Source organism: Protopterus annectens, chromosome 6.part0 (assembly GCF_019279795.1).
Source record: "Protopterus annectens isolate FY-2018-M chromosome 6.part0, PAN1.0, whole genome shotgun sequence".
In the NCBI taxonomy this organism is placed as follows: Eukaryota; Metazoa; Chordata; order Ceratodontiformes; family Protopteridae; genus Protopterus; species Protopterus annectens.
Genome location: NC_056737.1, coordinates 480,985,416 through 481,012,118, shown reverse-complemented (window position 1 = coordinate 481,012,118; position 26,703 = coordinate 480,985,416). Strand labels below are relative to the sequence as shown.

General features: G+C 36.0%; 1 protein-coding gene across 1 annotated transcript in view; it reads right to left on the bottom strand.

Moving 5' to 3' along the window:
- The window catches only part of STARD9 (StAR related lipid transfer domain containing 9), a 1,457,104-nt gene that overhangs the window by 13,629 nt on the left and 1,416,772 nt on the right, over positions 1-26,703 (bottom strand). Inside the window, exon 33 of the mRNA XM_044073541.1 lies at positions 952-1,110. Within this exon, the coding sequence (XP_043929476.1) occupies positions 952-1,110 (159 nt within the window). The remainder of the gene's footprint in view (positions 1-951; positions 1,111-26,703) is intronic.

The window sequence follows — 26,703 nt, the reverse complement described above, 5'->3', positions numbered from 1 at the left end:
TAAATAGATTGCAAAACTGGGTTAAAGTAAATGGGCTTTTTTTAAAGTTAATTCACTACTTTGTCGCTCGTTCAGAGCACCCTGTGCTGCTACAGGTAGTAAACTACATTCCTGGTTGTGTGCCTAAAGACAGAGAAAAGCTTGCATTACAAGGAAGGACATTAGCCAAAATAAGCGGACTCCTTGGAAACAGCAGTCATATAGTCTTGCAGCCTCTCTCTTTCTCTTCTTGTCTCCTTGAATAGAGATGAATGAAAATTGAGTAGGTTCTACTCACAACATGGATGTACATGTGCATTTATGTTGTGTGCATAAGTGTGTTTTGAAGGGAACTTGCACAATAAATAAGCTACAGTGGTGTTGGGATTGCGGATATCATTTGATCACTTAAGTTAATCAATTTAATCTCTATTTAAATGAAAGGGCAATGTGTAGTGACCTATAATATACCATATCATCTATGTCAATAAAGACCGTAGACTTCATGCACTCTACTTATGCCAGGGTGAGTTTCTGCTGGACTGACAACTTCATCTTCCTGTCAGGGCAGGAGAGAAACTCATCAAGCACACAGTCAGTTTGAATGTTTGACTGGCAAGTTGCAAAATAACCCACGACTACTCCCAAATATAGGGAACTATGGTCTCTGACAGAAACTGAAGAAGAGAAGCAATGAGCTGACCTTGTTATTAGTGCTGAAAAAGGAAGAAATAGCACTACTCCTTTACAAACAGGCTCAAAGTCTCTCTCTTACTCCAACACTGTCAAGCAAAAAAAAAATCAGGCTGCCATACAGGAAGACCTAGCTCTACGTAATACATGAACTTATCAAGTCCTGTTACTATCATGATTTTCTGGTAGGCATGGAGGAGAGGATGACTGAAGATAATACTGGGAGTCCTACACCTCCACTTAATCTGAAAAACTAGAGTGCAGCAGCTAGGTTTGTACCTGCAACAAGTATATTATTCTGGTGACATCCTTTCCATTCTGTTTGTCAGGCTGTAATATCCAGGCGCTGGGCAGAACTTCACCACGGACCATGTCCTTCCCAGGACGTGGCATTGATTCATCATATACTGACTGCACTGCCAAGATGTACCGACTTTCCTGAAAAACATAAATACAATTAGGACAAATTTTGGCATCCATTTATCTTACTAAAGAAACAAAGAATTAGCAGTAAAATATTCCCTGCTATAAGACTTACTTTAAAACACTCCTCATGATATCTGCAGGTGAGTTCAGCTTTAGAACCATTTCGGAGTTTGTTCACAGTAGCCTAGACTCACTCAGTAAGCTTTGAAACACTGGTGTAGATCTCTGACTGGTAATATTGGATTTTCCTTGACAATACTGAAACTCCTTGATAGATGATACATTACTTTAGCTGAGCTGAAATACAGCATTTAAGAACTTCAGCTACAGGAGAAGTTAGGACTAGTGTTGCAGAACTTAGGGCTGTTTGTTGCACAAAACTTTTCCATATGGGTAACTGCACCTTTATGTGCCATAGTGCAAAGCTTTAACATAATAACCCAGTTTTTTTCCACGCATGAAATAGTTTGCTTACAATGAATGAGACTGGTCTGCTTTGAGGGAAATAAGCACAATGTTTAAGTGTTCATTATCCTTTTACACTCAAAACATTTAGTTATCTTGCTCATCTTCTTTCCCTTTTCATAATTCTTTTTTTTTCATTAAGCTGTGACTCATAAGGGCTTGGCCCTTCAGCAGTCAGGTGTTTTGTTAACAAGTGCAGTGCACCTGTGGCAAAACTAACTTGTAGATAGGCATGTAAAGTCATCATTTTGTTTGGAAGCATAACAGGACATTCAGAAGTTTTCCATGTGCCTTCTGCCCAAATTATAATGGCAGAGTCTGTGTTTTAAGCAGGGCCCACTTCTGCCCAGGTATCCTAACCATTCCTGGAGCCAATAAGGACCTCCTCTCTTCCACTCTAACAAACTAAGATCCTGCTGAAAATTTACTTAGACTGGCTGACAGTAACCATTAAATGACAAGGCTCAATCCTTAACCACATATCAGACCTCAGCAGTCTTGCTCACTGCCCAACTGATGTCAGTGCAGCAACTGCTGGTCCCTTCAGATCCACCAAAATCTGCCTAACTGATGCCACTTTCCTCCCCCATCCCACCAGCACTGGCTTGCCTGATGCTGGCTTACCCAGAAGTTGCCCAACGGGCACTGGTTTGACAGCTGCTCACCTCACAGTCATCTACCCTACTAGTAAAAGTGCTCTTCCTTAAACTCCGTTCCTTCTATAAAATTGAGTTACCCTGCTACTGCACTTTTGGGAGGCATAGTTAACGCAATCAAATTTTACAGTGCACAGTATGGTCTTTCCACTGTTCTGGTCAATTCTTGGCAAGCTCAAGCACCCTTGCCTCAAAAATCTTCTTTATCCTCCCCTTTGAGGTTTTTCGTACTCCACACCCAGTCAATTCCTAAACAACCTCCCTCCTTGTTTAAAGTACTGAAAAAAAGGGAAATCTCATAGAACAAAAAGAGGTGCAATTGCAGAGAGCTAAAGAGAAAGTAAAGAACTACTTGGATAATGTGCATAAGTTTAGAAAGATTGCTGTTAAGCAACTGCTTTTGATATGAACTCCAGAGCACAAAATCTTTTGGCACAATGGCTCAAGTAACAGAAAGTATAAAGAGTTGTTGCCAAGCTTAGGGAGCCTGTAACAAGAAAAATAACCAGAGATCATGTAGAGGTATTAGAAATATTTCAGAAATTTTATGAAAATCTGCGTAAAGCAGAGAAACATGGAAATCAAGAAAAAATACAAATGAAAATGTTTATGGAAGAATTAAATATGCCAAAGTTAGAGATAGATGCGGCTCAATTACTAATAGAATAAGAGAAGATGACATAAAATGGTGATGTATAACCAAATCTGTAGTAAAGTCCTCAGGAATAGATGGTATCCCAATGGAAGTTTGGAAGCTAGGATAGAAGAAAGTGATGAAGACCCGTAAGGCTTTGTTTAACAGTACTTTAAAAGGAGGGGAAGCACCAATATCCTGGAAGAAAGTGGTGATGGTTGTAATACTTAAAAATGGTAAAGACCCATCAGATCAAGCTTCATATAGGCCCTATTTTGATTATAAACCATGATTATAAAGTATTTATATGTATAATGGCAAGATTGATAGATATGGATCAATGTGGTTTTGTGGAGGGAAGGTAAACATTTGACAACATTAACAGAACAATGATGATCTACAAGGAAAGAAAATGTGAAGAAATACCACTGTTTTTGGTGGGTCCTGATGCAAAGAAAGCATTCAACAGAGTAAGATGGGAATTTATGAGTACGATAATGGAAGCATTTGCATTCCTTGATAAAATTATAAAGTTGATTAGGAGGATAGATGAGGGATCGGAGGTAAAGATTAAAATATAGGGGGGTCCTTTCTGATAAGTTTTATTTGAGCAGAGGAATCATGCAGGGGTGTCTTTGTTCCCCTTTGTTACTTGCATTGTTTTTAGAATTACTGGCAAAGAAAATAAGGGACTCAGAAATTCAAGGACATAATTTTGGTATGTTTGTCAAGAAAAGTTGGCTTTATTTGCTGATGATATTTTATACCTGATAAAATCAGAAAAGGACATTTCAGTGTTGTGGAACATACTGAGACAGTTTCAAGTCTTTTTGTGTTACAAAATTAATGAAGATAAAACAAAGGCAATAGCTGTAAACTATGTACCCACACACGGATTGGTTCAGCAATACCAATATTTATGGGGACATGATAAAATGAAGTACTTCATAATTCAGTATGGATTAAAAAGGATTCTGTTATGGCAGCTAAGGATATGTGGGAAGATACTAAAAAAATATAATACAAAAACTGAGAAACTGGAAGCTCTGTTTTATGCATATGAATTGCAAAACACAAGCAGTGAAAATGTTTTTAGTCTCTTTAGTTTTATACACAGGTCAGGCATACTTTTATCAACCACAGGAGAAGTTGTGGATAGCAAGTAATAAAGAGTTGAAGGATTTTATCTGGAAGGGGAGAGGGTAAGAATAGAATGTGATAAGTTGTTCCTTCCAATAGAACAAGGTAGTTAGGGATTACTTGATTTGAAGGGGTATTTTGGAGCTACACAGTTAAGGCTCTCCATACATAGCACAAGGAGAAACCTATAATTCAAAGTGGAAAGAGATGATGATGATGATGATGATGATGATGAAGAAATAGGAAGGAATCTCCAGAAAAAGGCGAGAAAGGGGTTTTGGATGCAGAACCTTAAGGAGAATAACAATAAACATACAGAATATTATATTTATAAAGCAGCAGAAATTATTCTAAGAACTAAGCCACCATAGGGATGGAGAAAGATTCTGCCAATAGGGATGTCTGCAATTAGGTGTACAGACAAAAGGAGGCTGAAATTTACTGGAGAAAACTGGAAAAGGAATCAAGGTATTAGAAGCAAATAATTAGAGAGGGGAAGGTAACAGAATGGCAAGAAGCCAAAAATTCATTTGGACTACAGGCTAGAGATTGCAGAGTATAAGCAAAGAGAAAGAAGTAGGGGGATCCGAAGTGAAAGACCAGCATTGGTAGAGTTTTTAGTAGAATCCAGAAGAAGTTGCTTTTATTAAAGGAATAATTAGTATGGCATATAAAATACTGCATGATAACTATTGAAATCAATCAGAGGAGGTTACAAAGGATTGGGACGAGAGACTGGATACGTTATTCACAAGGAAACAATGGGAGGATGTATGTATGGCTCCCAAATATGCAACAAAGTCTGAAGATTTAGGATCTTTGCTTGGAAGTCTTTGCATAAGTATCCTATACCCCAAGCAGACTCCAAAGAATTTTTCATCGGGTATATTGCAAATGTTGATAGTATGATGGGGAAGAAGGAGGTAACTGGAAACATATTCTTCAGGGGTATAATGAGTTACCACTCTACTCTATCAGATATACTGGGTGATCAAATTGGTGTAACTAAGGAAATGATTTTATTAGTTGTGATACAGAATCGGAACTGCCTAGACATAGTATGTCCTTGCTGAGTTTAATTCTGGTTTCTGCCAAAAAAAGCAATTACTAGAAAATGGAAATCAAAGTCTAAATCAACTATACTAGAAGTAGTTTATATAATAACAGAGACAAAACAACTAGAAGTAGGATCGTTAGAAAAGGGTAGGAGCAAATTACATAGAAATAAAGGGAATTGTGGGAACAATACATGCAAAATAATGTTTTGGAGGAGGACTGAGGTTTAAGGGGAGGCAGGAATTGAATTAGCTTTGTAATGTTTGACAATGACTGGACAGGTTATAAGTGATGTATAACTTTTGTGACTGAAAATATGTCAATATGGTTTGTTTTATTTGTATAAATGTGTGATTACCTATGTGACAATTTAATAAAAACATCTCGTTTAAAAAATCCTCTTCTTCTTGTACTTGATGACCAACTAAAAAGATCATCATAACTGAATCGCCTGTAGCTAAAAGGCCTATAAAAGGACCTGCAGAAAGCAAAACCTCGAGCCCCCCCCCCAGAAATATGAATCAATTTTAGAAGATATGGATGATGATGACTAGGCCTCCATTACTCCTTTCCAAATTTGGAGATGCTATCAAACTCATGTAGAAAATAGGAGTCCTTTCCTGTAAAGCTGACTTCAAAGGTTTGCAGGACTGTAGAGAAATATGATGCTTGCAAGTTTTATGCCTCCCCATCTACTCCACGTTATGAGGTTAACAAAGTTATATTTTGGTGATTAAAAGTAAATTCACTGTGAGTGGCATTCCATGAGTTTGGTAAAAAATTATGTCTGAAACAATAGCTGAAATAAGAGAAATGTGTGATGATGGTAATCGAAAAGAAAGTCAACCACTACAGATAATAAAAACTATTTGACTAAATGCCTATAAAATAAAAAAAATGTAAGACATGAAGAGTGGTTTGTGACATATAAATATATTATTTGAAGGAAATATAGAGAGACTGAAACTGCTTTAAGATGACAACACTGAGTTTTTGCATGCCCCAAATCTCATCAAGATGCCTCTACAGCAGCAGGTAGTCAAAGTATGAAACTTTGGGTGGTCAAATGGAATATATGCAGCAACTGCTGGCTATAATGGAGGATTGTGGTCTAATGATAAATGTGTGTCTGATATAAACATTTTGAGGAGGAGGAGGGAGGAGGAGGATTTATACTTACTTAATGGAACTTGTGAAAACCAAACTGGAGCACCGTGCTCAACTTTTACCTCCAGCATTAAGGGAAAAAAAAGTAATATGCTAGTTTTATTAACTTACAATTTCTCAAAAAATTTTCCAGTTTTAGGAGTAATGAAGCAGAATTTTAAGAAAATGTTACAGGTGTTCCTCCAAAACTGGGACAGTTTTGATACATGAGTAAAGTGCAGATTTTATGAAACTGTCAGTGGGAATCAAGAAGGCGTTTACTGTTACTTCCTGTTTCAGAAAGGTTGTATGATAGACCCAGGTAGATTTTGGTAAAATGTGTGTTTCATAGGTTCGAAGGAACAGTTACTGTGGCAGTTGTGGCAACTAGGAAGGACAGTTATGGCAACAGGTCAAATAATGCATGCTGATCATATTTATAGGAATGCAACTTTTCAGCTAAGGTTGCAGTTTATGGAAGCTAGCAGGGAGTGTAAGACATGCAGATTAAAAAAACAGGCTGGCCAAACTGTGCTGATAGTTTACTCAGCAGTGGGAGATTTGACATTTACAAATATTGAATAATCAATAGATAAACTAAAGGAGTAGTCATTCAGTTATTTTGAGAAGGTGATGAAGACTGAATACACTATATCTGTAAATCTGAGAGAGTCTCCCAGCCCACTCGAGATGGAAAAGAATGTGAGGAGCAACAGGAGTCAGATGGACAAGAAAAAGGGGTTTCATGCAATGCAGTGTGCCTCACCGGAGACAGTGCAAGAGATTTCAGTTAACTGTTTGAATATGTACTTTTATGATCAAAAGGATATTTAAGGTACTACATAAGTAGCTGGCAAAACTGTTTCACTATGATTACTACAAATATACGTAGTGAAGTTATTATTTTAATGTATACTATTACATGCACTAGCTGAAACTTGTTTAGTATAGCATTTACTAAAACTGTATGTTTACTTTTTTAATTTGTTTGCCACTTCAGCCAGCATTACGAATTACAGGGATTGTTGCTTTTCCTCCCCCTACCAACTACCCTGTAACTGATTGGCTTGTCCTTAGTCCATATCCACCAGCCTGGGCCATATTTGGTGGAACATTCAAACCATATTTGGAAGAGGAAGACAGCAAGGATTTTTTTTTCAGTACCCTACTTTTTACTCAAGGAGAGAAGTGTGTAATGATGTATACACACACCCATGAGTATTTCTGTCCATGACACTCTAAGGCACTAATGCTGCCCTCTATCTTCAACAAAGAGCAAAACAATGTCCCAAAACTCAAGCCTCACTCTCAAGATAGTTGGGCTGAATATTAGTTGCTCAGGCCTAGCTCCTACATCCAACACTACTGCTTCCTGGATCATTAGTCAATCTCAGGTTTGAAGCATCACAGGTAGATGTCACACATGGGCTAAGTGTGTATAATAATGAAATCTCAATTATGATAAATATGCTGTTTTTAAAGTATCTTATTGAATACTGAGTTACGGATAAGCATCCAGTGTGAGCCCATTTTTTTTTTTTTTTTTTAGATTAGGGGCAGATGGAAACTTGCTATGCTCCAGGACTACACTGTTCTGCTTTGAAATGGATAACTTGCTGATCACAGAATTTCATTATGGCACTAGTATTCATAAAAAGAGAATGAAACTTTAAGGTTTAAGGAGAAACTTGTCTTACTTGTATACATGTGGCCAACAATCAGCAATGATCCTTCCTATGGAAAATTTTAATGGGAGGTATAACCTTTGTTAATATTATGGATGCTGCTAAGAAGGTGACATGAATGCATTTTACAGTACAGTACTGTTAAATTGAAGAACAGTGAAAGATGAAATTATTTAAACAAGACTAAATGCATCTTCTTGTGTACAGTTGATAATTATTAGGAAAAATATAATAAGCACACACATATTTAAGAATTTTTGGGCTTGATAATGGAGCAAGGAGAAAATTGCTTCACTGAAGATGTGAAAGGAAATAAAATATGCGCAAACCAGTAGAAATGGATGCTTGGAAGCCAGCTCTGCTAATGTGTCAAATGTGAAGCTAAGAATGGAAAAGTAAGCTGCATTTTATTCTGATGGTCTTTCAAATTGTTATTGTAAATATATAGATAATAAATAGTTGGTATTTTAGGTTTCTGATTGTCAGACTAAGTCAAACAGGTGACAGCAGGGGTACAACACACTAGCAAGTAAGTATGATGTCAGGACAACAGATATATGGTTTGTGTATACTGTGCAAGATGTGCATGTGACATGTTCCCTTGCTCAGAATAATGTGCACTGAATATGGAGGTCACAAAAGAAAATGGCATGCACTTTGGTAAGAAGATAGCTAAAGGAAAGTTGAGAACATAACACAATTAAGGGATGAAGGTGCAACAGGGGTGATAAGGACAGGTTTGCAGCATTATATTCTACAGGAGCAATATGTCAAGCAAGTAGTGCCATTCTGTTTTTCGTCCATGGCTGTTGTTATTCGCAATATGTCAAGCGTGACTGAATTCTGACAGTGGGTTTAGAGGCAGTCAGATGGAAACACCTTTTAAAAGTAAGCGCCACAATATGAGAAATTTGCTAGGAGGAGTATGATAAATTAAAACACTGTAAGGATATGTAGAAAATATTTAATGGATCCATGCTGTTTCATTGATGTTTTGCAACACAGAACCACATACGGTCAAGACTAAATGATCCAAGTTACAGAACATTGAACCATTTGTGCTGAGATTGTGGTACAGTGGAAATCCGAGAATTTGAGCTTTCCACACTGTATTGTGATCTTGGAGTCTGTGTATATAATTATCAGGGGGTGTTAGGGGCACAGTGGGGCTTGACTGGTGCATAAATCCAGTTTTGGTTATTATTGTTGTTTTTGATATTCCATAACTTCAATCATATGGTCTTGACCATATGGGGTTTGATGTTTTGCAACGTCAATGAAACAACATGGATCCTTAACAGGAACATAAAAAAATAGGTGAACTGGAGATGAAACATGGGTTGAGATAGTCTAAGGGTTGGTAAACAATAAATTGAAAGCAACTGTTCAAGTTTAATAAATGTATTTTAATCAAGTTAAGCACTTTCTTCTGTCAGCAAATAAATACAGGAGTTCTTCACAACAGATAAAAAGATAAGACCCATCTGCTAAAAAAGGATGTAGATCAATATACATAAAACTCTACAATCAAAACATTTCAAGAACAAAACAATTTTTACAATAAATGTAGTATATTAAGTCAATAAATAAGAAATAAATCACTGTTGCCACCCCAAGTGTTGCTGCCACCTATATATAGTAATCTACATACTTTTTAACATTTTATACATTTCATATGGATTTGACTGATAAAAAAATTCTTTGCTTCTCAAAATACATTAGGTTTACTAAGAAGATTAAATTTAATATTTAGATTTTTATTTTATTTCCTTTATCGTGTATGAGGTATTTACTATGGGTTATATGTTGTTTATACAGTGCTATTTTTCTTTGTACTGCATCTGTTCTGAAGAAGTCCTGTGTTTATTTGCTGAAGGACAAAAAGCCCTTAACCTGAATAAATACTTTTATTAAACTTGAACAATTACTTTCAGTTTATTTGCTCACCCTATGAGTACCTCAACCTGCGGTTTATCTCCAGTGCAGCTATTCTTTATGTTCTTGGTTGGCTGGGGTGAACTGACACTTTTTCTGTGATTTTCATGGATCCTTAACAGCATTATGGGATAAGAGTGGAATAATGAGGCGATGGGATAGAGGATGATACTTCTAATTAATTGTCTTTGATAAGATGCATCAATTTATTCGTGTTTGAATGGGTTTAAGAGGTAACTGGTATAAATAAAATGAATAAATGAGGTTATTTAAATTTTTCAAGAGTGAATGTCCTGGAGGAAAGGAGCTAACATGATATCATGCTGTGTGATGCAATAGCACTGAACCAGGAAGAACAGAGTACCAAAATGAAAGTTTGTGATTTTTGCCGATGAGAAACGCATAGTTGTTGACTTAAAAGTCTTTTAAATGTTGAAAATTATTTATTTTTATTTATTAACATTTGAGTACTGGGTACGTCTTACTGGGTAGGAGCCCATTTTCGGCAATAATCCGATCGACCATCCACCGGCCAATCAAATGCATGCATACCCTAATAATCTGCTATAAGAAGTGACCTCAATGGTTGTAGTATCAAGACAGAGGACTTTAAATTTTTTTTCGTGGGAAGAGGGATTTGGGGAAAAAAATAGTTTATTTTTTAGGGGTTGAGCATGAGTTGCGAGTTATAAAGCCACATTGCAATTGCTGTTAAAGCAGGCGGAATACATTTTTGGAGGGTTTCCATGTTGTCAGATGTGCAAATGAATGTGGCGTCATCTGTGTACTGTATTAGGGAGGACTGTTGTGTGGATGTATGGAGGGTGTTGGTCAGAATGTTAAAGAGGAGGAGACCAAGGATCGAGCCATGTGGTACATCGGTGGAGAGGGTGGAGTGCCATTTTACTGACCGATTACTACTGGATAGGAAGCTTTTGAACCACATAAGGGAGGGGTGACAGAGACGAAATCAGGGCATTCAAAGTAGAAGTTTGCTATGACAAGCTGTGTTGAAGGTTTTAGACAAATCTAGAAATAAGAAGGAGAAGAGTTTGCCGTTATCTCTAGCTTTATTGACAATATAGGTTAGAAGTGCAGTGTTAGTACTATAGGAAGAACAGAAGCCATGTTGTATGGGGGACAGGAGTTCTTTCTGCAGCAGACAGTTTAGCAATTAAGTATTTTGGAGAGGGGGATAAGACTGCTATATGTCTAAAGTTTACTGTCTGTTGAATTTCCTCCTTTGCGCAGAGGGATATTGTATGACTTTTTCCATAGAGAGGTAATGTGGGATTCCTGGATTCATCTATTAATAAGTAATGAGACAGGGTAAGCAATGCTATCAGCTGCCATTTTAATGTACTCACTTGGAAGGTCATCAGCTGAAGTAGAACATGGTTAGAGCTTGTTTAAGACTAGTTTTATATAGATGTGAGCAGGGGATTGAAGGTGAAAGTGGATGTGGTGATATATGGCTGCTGGGCAGGATTAGGATTAGATGTTGGGGAATCCTTGGTTAGAAATGCCACACTACCTATGAAATAAGAGTTGAACTGTATTACAGTTTTGAGTGATGATTTACTGGGAGAGTGTTTATTGAATTTTTGCCCAGGATGCAAGATTTCTTCAGTGGCTGATCAGAATTTTTTGGGTTGTGTTTACTATTATTCACAAAATTATTATAGTATTTTTTTGTCTTCATTAATTTGCTTTCTAGTATGATTGTGAAGCATTCTAAAGTGTTCAAGATATTGTGGTGTTTAATATTTTTCCATTCTTTCTAAGTTTTATCTCCATCTTGCATTAACAGTCTTCTCTTCGGATAGTCAAATTGCATTATTTATTTTTAGTCTCTTCCTTCTGGGAAGTATAAAGCTATTTAGGATATTCAGTAAAGTTATACTGAAGTAAGACAGAGCATCATCTAAGGAGAGGATTTTTAGGAAGTTCCAGTTAACAGATGAAAGGTTAGTAATAAACATTTCTGGGTTAAACTTAGAGAGGTTGTGTGTTGTACAGAAATGCTGTTTAAGTGGATGTGTGAGATATCTGATTGTATAGACTGGGAGACAATCACTGAGACAGTCAGACATTGTACCTGAGGTGGTATATTTGTTAGGGTCCAATATTAGGAACAAGTCTAATTGGAAATTTGATGTCTTGCTATAATGTGCAAGTTTTTTACTAATTAGTTGTGTGAGAGCAAAACATTATAAAGCAATTACAATTCTGGTAACTCCATACTGGTACACACCAATATGATTTTGTATGTGTCAACCACTTCTGCAACCTGCAAACTGTGTTCTGCCTTCTGTGTCACAAGTGATCATTAATTCATGCCTACACAAGAACCCATCCAGATCACCTTTTTCTCAAGGTAATGGTTTAGTTGTTCTAGTTCTGTTAGTCACTATGTCTTAAGAAATCTCAGCTAGAGGGATTTCTTTGATTTGCAACTTCTAATAACTTTCTAGCCAGAAGACTTAATGGAATATCAGCTCTGTGGTGTACAGAAATAAAGTCCTGACTACAAACTCTGTGAACCAGGACTGATTAATAATCCAGACAATAGAGCAGCTGATGACAGCAGGCAGCAATGAGCAGCTGTTGCTGGCTCACCCATCTCACGGATAGGGGGTGCACAGATGGACTGACCCACTACTGCTGTCGTGACCACCACCAAAGACCAGGCACAACAGCAGAACTGACTGCTCACATTGAGCACAGGCGCACTTCAGGCACTGTGTGGCATTGCAGCCAAAAGATGGAGCATGCAACAAAGCTAGTTGTGTACTGGCTGCTTCCTTAATTTCTGACTAAAACCATGACCCTTGGAAGAAAAATAATGCAAGTGTAAATATACATACCACGTTTCAGACTGTAATATCTGGGAGTAACTTCCCCTGCTTTTACATGCAGCAATATCAGAGTTAGGAAATATCCAAGATAGCTACACACTGATCAACAGCATAACTTCAGCTCTCCCAGTGTGAAAACAGAAACTGAGAAAAAGGAATGCCACTGTAAATATTTTATGGTAAAATTCAATTACTGGCTAGTAACTATACTGCCTGGATGCCAACAAAGAAGAAATTTGGAAAACCTGAAAGAAAATCAACCAGAACAGGTGACTAGAAAATTAAAAAAGCTTCAGCTTTGGTTCAAGAAACAACTTCCAGTAATTCAGAGGAGAAAAAAATCAAAGGTATTCAGAAGTTATTAAAATAAATGAAACATTGAAGGAATATATCAATTCAAACAAAAGGCTAGAAAATATAGAATAAGCTTTAACTAGTCATTCAGATGAACTGATAAAACTGCAAAAAATCAGAAGTTGACATCAAGAAAAAGCTGACTGAATATGAGGTTTCTCAAGAAGAACTGTTTAAAAAACAGCATAGTTAGAAGACAGAGTGCACAGAAAAAGTGGAATGAATAGACTGTATTAATTTTATGAAAACCCCAAAAAGCAACTGGACTGAAAGGGCACATCAAGCGTATGCCCCAAACCTGGCCATGAGAAAGCAGCCAAGACCTACATTAGTAAAGATGTAATAATACCAGCAGAAAGAGTTGAACCTGACAAAATTGTGGCAGAAGGGCAAAGTATTATACATTGGAGACAGCAGAATGTATGTAGAAAATGATTACTCATTGTACAACAGGCAGAACAGAAGTAAATTTATCACAGTGATCAAGGAATGTGAAGAAGTGGGCATGAGATTCAAGATGCTGTATCCCTCTGTCTTCAAAGTGTTTTTTCCTCGGGGATTAAAGTAAATTTTTGATGCAGAACAGGCTAAGGAGGAATTAAAAAGTTTATCCCACAAAAGTGAGTCAGCAAACAGAAGGGGACACTGTTTCTCATTCTTCTTACGTTACAGATCATAGACAGACTTTGCCAGTGAAATCAGGAAAATGCTTGAGAAAGAGAAAAAAGCACATGTATTGACTAGATGAATCAGCAGTACCTTGAACTTGAACCAGAGTCTAGTTATGATTTATGGATAGTTACAGGGAGATCGGCAACTCTGAAATTAGTGAAAAAATGAAGACTATAAAAGCATCTTATCTCACTTGTGAAATATGGTTTTGCAAGAAAAAGTGGCTGAAAAACACTGGACTTTTGTGGACTTTGTTAAGCTTGTGGGTGGACCATAAAGCATATATCCCACTTTACATCATTAGGTTTAGGACACTAAAAGGGGGGAGCTAAATGTAACTAAAACCATTTTTGTTCTTATTAGTATTTGTACAAAACATTTTACGATATAAACTGCATATTGTATACAAATAAACAGTTTTATGTAGTGTGTTGTCAAAATATGGGGGCAGTCTTGTAAGTGTTAAAGATATTAAAGTAAACAAGTACTTTTTTAGTTGTAAGAAATCTAGATTTTACAGTATAACAAGAAAAAAAAAGCTGGACAGAAGCAAGTTTAGTGTCTATATGCTTTGATCTTGAGCTGTTGAGGTGGGGTGCAAAAGCACACTGGTTATATGTTGATTTAGGATAGTTTCGCTTTTTATTTTCCAAGTGTGAATGCCTAAATTACTACTTTGGCTTAAGCTGTAAACAGGTGTTTTTGAAAACATGCAGGATTTTAAAATGAGACAAAATTATGAAAGTCATGAAAATGCTAAGCTTCTTACAACTGCTAAGATACTGGCTTGTTTTCCACTGGTAAATGTTCAGTGGAATTGAGATGTATGCAGCTGAGGGCAACTATGCATTATTTTTTAATGAAATTTACAAAGACTCATTGCTGAATACATTTACATGGAGATAAGAAGTTTGTAGGTGCAAACAGTTAATATTTAGAATTTTGAGTGTTCTTTGCTAAGGGAAATGCAAAATTTAAAATGTCAGTGACAAGCAGTTTGGGGCCATTGTTCCCTTCTGGAGGCCTAAACGTCATGTATTGAAGAAGTACACAGTTTTGAATCTTTGTTGCAAGTTAATAGGGTATGGGAGTGTTCTGTATTTAGCTTTTTTTTAAGTCTGGAAAAATGTGTCAGAGGTTTAAATTAAGATGAGAAGAAACAACTGTACAAAAGATCAGCCTGCTAAACAGTACAATATGCATGTAACACAAAATCTGGAAATACACTTTCAAAAACATTGTCATGTTTAACATGTGGGGACAATAGCTTTTTATCACGATGGCTATGCTGTCCATATTATCCTGCAACATGAATAAGGTATAGATAAAAAAAGAAACAGTATTTTACTTTATTATGAACTGCATAGTGCAAACAGCAATGCTGCAGGAGACACATTTGGAAAGAAATGAGCATTTGAATTTGAGAAAAATAGGACTTCAGAAAGGATATTCAGCAGAACATCTGGGACAGAGAAAAAGGGGAGTAATACTAATTGTAAGAGGGATTCCAACAGTGACAGATAAGGATAAAAAGATAAAAATGGTAGAATTGTGGTAGGGGCTATTGACAAGGGAGGAGGATTACAATGGCATGAATTTATATTCCACCGAAAACTGCTATTATGGAGTTTAAGAACATTTTTGGAGAAATAATCAGCCTTCAGCAGGAAATATTTATGGGTGGGGACAGGAATATGATTTGCAATAGTGGGGAAGTATCAGAGAACCTAGAAGGGACAATATAACAAAAGAGGGTAGATTTCTTAACAAATTATGGAAATATTTGGTATGGAAGATGTGAATTCAATAGTAGGAACTCTGACAGAATTTAAATATTATACCTCAAGGTACAATAACTGGGCTAGACTAGACAGAAATTATATTTCACAGGAACATGTGCATTTTGTTGAACGCTTCAACACACATCCAATAACTATTACTGATCATGCACCAATAATGTTTAAGATAAAAATGCAGTGTAATAAAGTAAAAGTAAGACACTGGCACTTTCCCATCTACCTGTTAAAAGGAGAGGAATTTAAGGAATGGGCAGTGGAAATTATTCTTGAGTCATTAGGAAAGATAGAAATATCTTTAGAAGTTATAACTAGTGACTGGGATAAAATGAAAATAAGAGTTTTAAAAACAGGATCGAAATAAGAGAGAGAGATGATCAAGAACTAATAGAAATTACTTAGAGGGGTTGACAAGAGTTAACATATTGCAGAATAATGGGAATCTCACAGAAGAAGAGGAGGAAGAGCAAATGTAGAGTGCTAAAGAGAAAATAAGGGAGTATCTGGATAACATGCATGAGTTTAGAAAGACTGCAGTTAGGCAACTACTTTGTGATAACAACTGCAGAGTAAAAAAAACTTCTAGCACAATGACTTAGGCAGCAAAATGTTCAAACTTATGGAATCTATAACAAGAAAAATAACCAGAGCTCCTGTAGACATTTTATAGAGATTTCAGAAATTTTATGAAAATGTATATAAAACATTGGAAAGTGGAAATCAAGAAAAAGTACAAATGGAAATATTTACAGAAGATTTAATTACGTCAAGGTTAGAGGTAGGTGAGGCTCAACAACTACAGTTAAGATTGGAGGTGATGAGATAAAACAGTGATGTATAAGTAAATCCCTAGGAACAGATGATATTCCTGTGGAAGTCTGGAAGTTTGGAAATTAGGAGGGAAGAAAGTGATAGAGGTATGGAAGATTGTGTTTAACAGTATTTTAAAAGGAGGGGAAACACTAACATCTTGGAAGAAAGCTGTGGTGGCTGTGTTACCTAAAGATGGCAAAGACTCTTCAGATCAAGCTTCATATATGTACCCATTTCAATTTTAAACCACAATTATAAAGTGTTTATGTCTATACTAGCTAAAAGAATGACAAATGTGTTGCCAACCTTAACAGAACAATGATAATTTTGAGGGAAGCAGAATGTAAGAAAATACCTCTTTTGTTATTGGTGGGTCTTGATGCAGAGAAAGCATTTGACAAAGTAAGCTGTGATTTTATGAGTAGGGCACTGGAAAAATTTGCATTTTCTGATACAATAATAAGGTTAATTAGAATAATATAAGGTTAATTAGAATAATATAATGAAGGATTGGAGGCAAGAATTAAAGTAGGAGTGTTCCTGTCAGTTAAGCTGTGTTTGAATAGAGAAACCAGGCAGCAGTATCCTCTTTCCCCTTTATTTGCTTTATATTTAGAGCCACTGACAATGAAAATAAGGGACTCAGAAATACAAGGATATAATTGTTAATGTGATCAAGAAAAGTTGGCTTTATTTGCAGATATTATTTTATACTTGATAAATCCAGAAAAGGACATCTCAATGTTGTAGAATGTTTTGACTCTTTTCAGGATATAAAACTGATCAGAATAAAACATACACTATACCTGTAAATTATGTACCCACACACGAACTGGTTCAGCAATACCCATATTTATGGGAACATGATAAGACTGAAGTATTTAGGAGTATGGATTAAAAAAAGGATTCTGTTATGGCAGCTAAAGATATGTGAGAAGACATTACATAAAGGATGATACAAAAACTGAGAAACTGGAAACTAATTTATGGGTATGGATATTAAGATACAAGCAGTAAAAATGCTTTTAGTCCCTTTAGTCTTGTATAGCTCAGGCTAATTCTAAACAACTAATCCCCCTCCCCCCACGCAATCATTCCCAATTAGTCATTACTATGCCAACCTCAGATTCTGTATCCTACCATAGTACATCACCATATATCCACTCCCTCTTTTTCTGTTTCCTACCCTAGTATATTACCATATATTCATTCCCTAAATGACCATATTTTATACCAACTACCAGCACTAACAGCTTCTACTTATCCACAGTATCTTCTTTTTGCTCTTTTTAGCTTTCCAGCATCCACCATCACAATGAAAGCAACAAGGGACCCAAGGTAACTCTGCACTGATGCTCACTATATTTTGTAAAGCTGTACTGCTGTAATTGACAATTTCAGAAAGTAAGAACCCTGTGCCATTTTGATTATAAGTACTGAATTAAGATTCTCTGCTATGTAACTTACTATTTAATCACAATGTTTATTATATCTGTTTTTTATGAAACGTTTCATCTGTGTTTGATTTATATCTAACTCATTATCTATGTAATTGCTAATATGTGGAGCTTTTCTCCCCGGGCCTCATCTGAAAATGGTTTCCGCCCAGTCAGACTTTCCCAGTAAATAAAAGTAAAATAAATAACAAATAAATAAGGGCCGGGCATACTTTTATCAACCTGATAAATTATGGATAATAATAAAGAAATGAAGGAATTTATCTAGGAGGGAAAGAGGGCAAGAGTTAAGTGGGATACGTTAATCCTTCCAACAGAACAAGGAGGTTTAGGTTTAACTGATTTGAAGGGATATTTTAGAGCTACACAGTTAAAGCTCATATACATAACACATGCAGAAGGTGATAATTCAAAGTGCAAAAAAAAAACATGCCGAACTGTAGAACAGCTACTTTATTTAAAACACAAAGCTTTTGCGAACACCAAATCCCTTCTTCAGTGTATAAAAGAAATTGAATTGAATTCATATAAATAGCAGGTAAAGCAAGCCACATGTTAAAACCCTCCCAATCAATAGTCACAAATAATTAAACATAAATATACTTATAAAAGTACAACAGATCTATATCTTATTTTAAATTCATTTGTCTTATTTTTAAAACAGGCTTTAACGTGACCATTGTATTTAAGCCTGTAAAAGAATCAGCTTTCAAGCATATAATCCATTCATATTCCATTAATTCTAATTTAATATTCTGATCACCTCCCCTTATATTTTTGGTCAAGATTTACTACCCTAAACTTATATATATGGCTAGGGCCACAATCTATTACATGCTTAGCGAGTGGGTTTGTCAGTATTTTGCACCTAATATCTTATTGGTGTTCTATAATACGGTCTCTTAACCTTCTAGTAAACTTCCCTATATAAAAACAGGAACATACAGAACAAATTGTTAAATATACTATAAAAGTTGTATTACAGGTGGCTGAACATTTAAAGGAATATTTCTTTCTGGTTACTGGGTGTATAAATTCAGTATCAGAAATAATAAAGTTAAAACTAGAGCAGTTTAGGCATGGAAAAATGCCTTTCTTATTTATATATTCCTGATGGACAGTCTGTTTCATGTCCTTATAACATAATCGTTGTTTCAAGCTTTTACAATTTCTAAAGGCAAATTGAGGCTCATCACCTATAAACTTTCTAGTTTCAGGCATTGCCTGTAGAATGTCCCAGTTCTTAATAATTAACTTCATTACAGCATGTGATGCTCTACTGTAATTCATAACATATCTTAGCCTTGCATTTTCCCCTGCATAGCTTCTAGGTGCATCTCCTTCAAATTGGGAAAAATAAGCCTTAGCACTATGTTCCCTCTCACCAATCACTTCTCTTCTCATTTTATTTAATAAATCGTCATCATAACCTCTTAACTTAGAATCATAGAGCATGTATATCATCTGTTGGTTACATCTCTATATCCGTGTCGATCCTGCTCTCCCTTAAAAGTTGACTTTTAACAATGCCCCTAAAAGTATGACCAGGGTATGCTTTTTCGATGAAGGTACCTATTAGCCTAAGCATCTTTTTTATATATAGTAGTGTCTAACTTATTCTCATTCTTTATAATACATACATCTAAAAATTGTATTTGTTCTTTAGAACAGTTCACTTTAAACTGCAAAAATCCAGTAGTAGTATCTAAGTAGGAAACAAAGTCACGTAATTCGGGTCTATATTTCGAGATCAAAATCCCATTTCAGTGAACACCACAAGACCGACACGTATAGCACAAACTACGGTAACAGTGAACATTCAAAACCGCGAAACACGAAATGTCAAAGTGTCATGGTAGGCCGTCTGTGGTATAGCTCCGTAAGGTAAGTGTGCGATAGTTACGGACCTTAGGGTTAGGGTGCGGGTTAAGGTAAGTGCATAGATAGTAATGTATGTAAGGTTTAGTGTAGGCTTAGAAGCAGGGTTTGGTTAGTGTATGTATGTGTTTTATTTATTATGTTTGGGTATGTAGTATGTAGCGTGCAGTGGTGTTGGCAGACTATGATGGTTCAAGATTTGAAAATTCATGGTTTAGGGTTTTGGCGTATTTGCAGTTCGGGCTGTGTGTGTCGGTGTTGTGGTGTTCGATGATATGGGTTTTTGATTACATAATATAGACTCACGTAATTCTTGTTCATTCCCATTCCATATCATGTGACTTGCTTTACCTGCTATTTATGTGAATTCAATTCAATGTCTTTTATACATTGAAGAAGAGATTTGGTGTTCCTGAAAGCTTTGTGTTTTAAATAAAGTAGTGGTTCGACAGTTTGGCGCGTTTTATTTTGCATGTTGGATATCTGCTGCACTGGATTTACTGGTTGTGGATCTTGGAGTACTTTGATAATTCAAAGTGGAAAAGGATGGTGATGAAGCAAGGGAAAAGGTCAAGAAACAGAGTGTGGGATTTTGGATGCAGATACTTAAGAAGAATAACAACCAAATACAGATTATTATATTCATAAAGTTACAAAAAGTATTCTAAGAACTAAACCAATAAGAGAATGGAGAAAGGAGATTTTGCCAATGGGGGTACATAAAATAGGCAAGGGGGGGTTGGAAATTATTGGAAAAACCTGGCAAAGGAGCCAATATACTGTGGGCAAATAAGCAGAAAAAAATAATAGAGTGAGATGTGGTCAAGAAGATATTTGGATTGCAGGCTTGAAACTGATTTTACTACCAGGACTTGATCTCAAAGTACAGGCAAATAGAAAGGGATAGGAGGATTTTAAGTGAAAGACCTGCTCTGGTAGAGTTTTTAGTTGAATCTAGAACAGAAGCAGCTGTTAAAAAAGGGATAGTTAGTATGGCATATAAAATATTGCACTGATAACTATAACAATCAATCAGATGAGGTTAGAAAAGACTGGAAAGAGAGACTAAAAGCAATTTACAAAACAACGTAAGACATATGCATGGCTGCCAAGTATGCAGCTAAGTCCAGAGGTTTAGAATCTTTGCTTGTAAGTGTTTGCATATGTATTTTTATACCCCAAGCAGACTCAGGTAGACAGCAAATGTTGGGGGTGTGATGGAGAAGAAAGAGGTAATTGGGAGCACATGTTTTGGGAGTGTAATGAGTTAGGAGAGTTTAAAAATTCCCTGCAGAGAGCGTTATCAGAAATATTGGGTGAGCAAATGGCTGTAGTAAGGAAATGATTCTTTGGAGCTGGGATACAGGATCTGAATTGCCTAGATGTAATAAGGCTTTACCAAGTTTAATTCTGTTGGTTGCCAAAAGCAATAACTAGAAAATGGAAATCAACATCTACACCAACTGTATTTGAGGTACTGAATATTATAAAAGAGATAAAAAACTTGAAGAGGGAGCTTTAGAAAAGGGAAGGAGCAAACTACACAGAATTAAATGGAAATTGTGGGAGCGATACATGCATGATAATGTTCAAGAGGAAGAGGAGGAGTGAGGCATAAGGAAAGGCAGCAATTCAGCAATTTTCTGCAATGTTGGGCTGATGATAGTAGCAAAGAAATTACATGTGATGTATATTTTATTTAAATGGAAAAATGTTAAAATGATTTGTTTTCTTTTCTGTTAGCATATGTTTGCCTATGTCTTAAGTCACAAATTGATAAAGGTGTTTAAAAGAAAAAAAAAAAACCGTTTCAGAGTTAGTATGTACAACTACCGGGATTTGGATATTTATCCTCCACATCTGGGAGAGCATGGGGAAGCCCCTACTAAAATGCTGTGATAGACCTACAGGTGGTTTCAATATGTTTTCACTTCCCTGTTCCTCCCTGATATACCACTGTCTCTCCTGTTTATCCTCACATATATTCCATTTTCACTACGAAAGTCTATAGCTCCTTTCCCAGAAGCATTCCTTCACTGGGCAGGTCTGACTACTCAGGAAGGTGGTCTTACCGCCCAAATCATAACAGCCAGAAGGACTAAAGACACAGTGGTGAGCACGGGACTGGACGTGGGGAGCCTTCATGGTCAGAAACCATACCTTGGAAGGAACAACATGCAATGACATCACAGTCCACATGATGGACACATCCACCCACTAGGAAAACATCACTATATAGTCATTTCTAATTCTACATTTTTGTCTATGAGACTCCAGGTTTCCACAAGGGGATGCACAAGCAGCATTCCTTTCCTCACCCATCTGAAGAATAGAAGAGCTGGTCTTCAACCACTTCATTCAATTCTCTCCAGCCACCTCAATCAGCAGCTTGAGTCCATTCTCAAACTTGGGTTACAAGTTGCACATAAAGATGCCCTGAATCTGTGCCACAGGTCAAGAACCCACCATTCTCTTTTCTATGTTGCAGATGAAGTTAATATTTCATATTTGAGAAACTCAAAATTGCACGTTATGTACTTCAGATAGGGAACTTTGTGTACTCTTGTCCTTGTGGCATCGAAGTCAGATTGGCAAAGGCTTGCAGTTGGGACTGCAGAGGAAAATCTCTTCCTATTCCAGTGCTGTGTGGGGACTAAATAAAAAACAGATGTTTGGTAGCTCCTTGATCAAGGAACAATTTTTACTTTTACATCCTTTAGGTATGGGTGGCCAGTGGGGCAAGGGCATTTGCCTGCTATGCATGTTAACCCAAGTGGTGGTAGTGTGAGATCAAACCTCCCCCCATATGGCTGCCAGGATGATGACCTCTCCAGGTGTAGAAACAGAAGCTAATGCTCAACAGGCATGGAAGGAAAGCAACTTAAAAAGGAAGACAAAAATGACAGTCTGTTTTTTTATTAAACATATCTTACAAATAGTGCTTACTGAACCATTAAATGTTATTTATTTAAGCACAATAGCTTTTTTAGTGGTTAACATACTTTGTAATTGTTTTTGTTATTTTTTAGTGGTTTGAAGCATTGATGTATAGAGCAGAAGTGGCTTGGATTCACTCATGAATGTTTTTGTGTGAATTGTAGCTGATAAACTGTTCATTTGTAAGCCCTTGTCATGAGGACCAGCTTGAAGCAGCTTAATTAGAATCATAAGCACTTTTGTGTTGCTGCAGGAGTTCTAAAATTCTACGAACTGTTCAGATTACTTCTTCCTGCCTAAAATTAAATGTTGTGTCTTTCGGCTTTTCCCGATTAGGGTCGCCACATTTTGAATCATATGCTAAGATGTCAATAAATACAAGTTAGATAATAAGCAAAAGACAGTGAACTGCATTCTGAACCACTATCAGTTATTAAATAGTTCTGAATGTTTGCAGTACACCAAAAGGATAGTTTATATACTAGCCTACAGAATGACACTTCTGATTAAAAAAAATGGTACTTGCGTATTATCGCAACCAGATTTTCGCGCCAACAGCAGTTGCTTCCCGATCAGGAAATATGTTCGTTAATGTGGCTGAAATGGAATACAGCATGTTTTCTTTACTAAAACAGGTTTTCCGGATGGCTAGCAACACAAACTACAAAACATATTGTTGTTTCTTCGTGCTCTTTACTGGCAGCATGTCACTTCTTGCATGGCTGCACACTGAACATTCTTTGTCAGCCAATGCTGTCAAATAACGGCCATACATAGAGTTGGGAATCCTGGCTGGGAGTGTGGAAGTTAGCGTAAGCTGTTATGTTATGTCCTTACTGGGTACAAGTTAGTTTGTCCTAAATTTCAGAAGGTAAACAAGCTTGAAAATCTGATTCCTGCTGTGTGTGCTTCACAATTGGTTAGACTGCTGTCATACGGCAGAAAATAAAAACCCGTGACCTGAAAATGCTTGGTTTGACTGCTGTCGTACTTCAGAAAGGATTATTTTAAGTGTTAGAGTATAATTTTCAAAAGAAAAACACGGAGACCTGGAAATGTTTTTGGTAAATTGTTTAATTACTATATGTCACTACACTAAAAGTAAATAAGTACACAGATGTTCTTTCCAAATGTGAACTACAACATTGACATTTGCTGCCACAAGAGAAAAGGAATGTGCAGTAAGCATACTAGGATTTGGAAATGTAATACGAGATGATGTTGGTAAACGGCATACCTTAACTGAACCATTAATTTCTGAAATGGTACACTGACATTCCAACCTAAACTAAATGTTTTGTGAAAGAAAACATTGCCTGTGTGATTTTTTATGTATTATTGGTACAATTCACACATCGGGAAGCAACTGCTGTTGGCGCGAATATCTGGTTGCGATAATACGCAAGTACCAAAAAAATTTAAGATTGTGTTTCTCTGTTATTACCTCTGTTTAATGATAACAAAACTAAATATACACGAACAAGACTTTGGGATAATAAAAACACAACCAAACTGTAAATCACGTGTGTTGGCAGTTGGACAGACAACAATACAGTCCAAATTAAGGAAAAAGAATACAATTTATTAAGCTCTTTTGTTCACAAAAGTAGAAACTTCATCAGAATGACAGTTAAAACTCACTGAGTATTTAAATTAACCACAACTATTACTTAATTAAAACCAACCAATAGAATCTGCTTACATAATTCAAATAGTTAAAAAACCTTGGGGTCCATACTTATTTAAAGAAAACCATCCATTTAAAATGGCCCAAAATAGACTTTTAGACATTGTCTGTCCAACTGCCAACACACAGGATTTACAGTTTAACAAAACGTAATACCTCAGAACAATTTATTATGGAAAGTTTGAATTATAAAAGGGATGATATTTCAGATACTATTAGACATAACATTTAAGGAAAACATAGGAATGATTCTAACAGCAGTACTACATTAAAGGGTATCTCATCAAATATATAAGGGTAAACATAGATGTTCTATTATATGACACTACACTAGGATTTATAGCTTAAATATAAAACATAGGAATATAGTAATATTACAAGATACAGTATACAAACAGAAACAGAGATCAGAATAAGTAAATATGTATATAGTTAAAGAATATAAATATGTCTACAAGGGTGGGAGGCTGGCATAGTGGTTAAGGTGTTCACCTTATAGACACAAGGTGCAGGGTTTTATTTTCACATGTGTTAATTGGCTGAGCTTGGAATGGCCCACAAGGAGAGCTATCCTAGTACTAATTTATGAACTTATGATCCTATGAACAACTTTACACATCTGACCTACAAATTAATAAATATGAAAACAACTGGCGTCCTCCCTATAGTAAAGCAGGGAGATAATATGCGGTACATATAAAGATGATTGTAGAGTTATTCATTTGGTCAGCTTATAATACAGATTCTGAACACCTGTTTAACTTTTCTTTTTTATAATAACTCATTGACATGCTTTTTTAAGATGATGCATACTAAAAATATAAGACACATTAATATGAATCAGAAGCATGGACTAAGCTTTGTTAGTCTAATGGAGAGCTTGAAAGGTAGTTTATCTTTTTCAACAAACTAAGAATACATCCTTCCACGGAAGAGGTTTTTAGGGTTATATCATTAGGTAATTTTTTTTATTTGTTTCAAAAGTTTTCCCCATAGCTGAAGATTTCATATTATAAAATATAAATATATATTTAATAAGTTCTGTACAAAAATGCAATTTTATTATATCTGTGTTTTATTTTCTCTTATACAAATGTCTGATTTTAAATGCATATCTATTAATATTAATGGATTAAATAATTCAGTAAAGAGGGGGAGTCTGTTCAAATACTTGCAATTACATGGAGCTCAAATAGTATTTCTACAGAAAACACATTTACTTAATAAAGATGTAAATAAACTTTCATTACAGAATTATTTGGTTTTAGCAGGCTCTGGCTTTCAAGTTAAAAGAGGCACCCTCATTTTATGGAAGAACTCACCAGTAATGCCTAAAGTAAGAGAGACCTACATTGAAACAAATGGTATGTTACACATTGTTATAATTGAGTGGAACAGAAAACTATATACATTTGTGAACTTTATTGTATTCCAGGGGTTGGAGGTAAAGATGCAAAAAATTACTTACACACTATAGCTTATTACATGAAAAGGGGTCTATATCAGAATAGCGAAGAGGTGTTTAATCGAATGCCTCTTCGCCAACACAAACAGCGAATGCACTAAAGTGCGAATGCTCGGAACACCAATTTCTTTCCCTGGGAAAGAAATCGGTAGCACTAAACAGACACACACTTTCAAACATTACAATGTGGGGGGCTTTGCCCCCCACACCCCCCCCAACTTAATATACCAACTCCGAGATCGCACTAGAGTGTGGAAAGGGGCAAACACATAGGGAAGGCCAAGTGATTTCTTTCCCAGGGAAAGAAATCTCTGTTCTGAGCATTCGCGCTTTAGTGCGTTCGCTCTTTATGTGTCGAAGAAGAGGTGTTTGATTAAACGCCTCTTTGCTATTCTGATATAGACCCCATGAAAAGTTAAGTCATAATGGCTGGTGATTTTAATTGTACTTTATCAGACAAAGATTTCACTGCAGCTAGAAAGCTGAGAATCACATCTTTAGCCAAACACTTAACAAATGTTGTAAATCTAATGAATTTAAAGGATATATATGTGCTAAGGAAAACAAACTCACTTCAATTTACCCATTATTCATATAGATATGGAACACAAATAATGCTAAATTTTTTGTCTCAAACAATCTGTTATCACATATCAGAGAAGTTTAGTTTCATGTCCATCATCAGACCATAATGTTATATTCTTTAATATTATTTTAAAAACTGACAATCTAACACATCACAGGAGATTACTAGCATACATTATTAAAATAAAAGGATTCAGAGATTAGTATGTTAAAGAGATAAAAAAGTTACAAGCTGGTACATTAGTAAAACAAGAGAATGGGACAAAGAATTGAATACACTACAGGCCAAAATAGACACACTAAAGTTAAACCTAAAATCAAATGACATTATCAGTCAGTCTGAACTTAAAAACCTAAATACAAAACATGTTCAAATTCTAAATCAT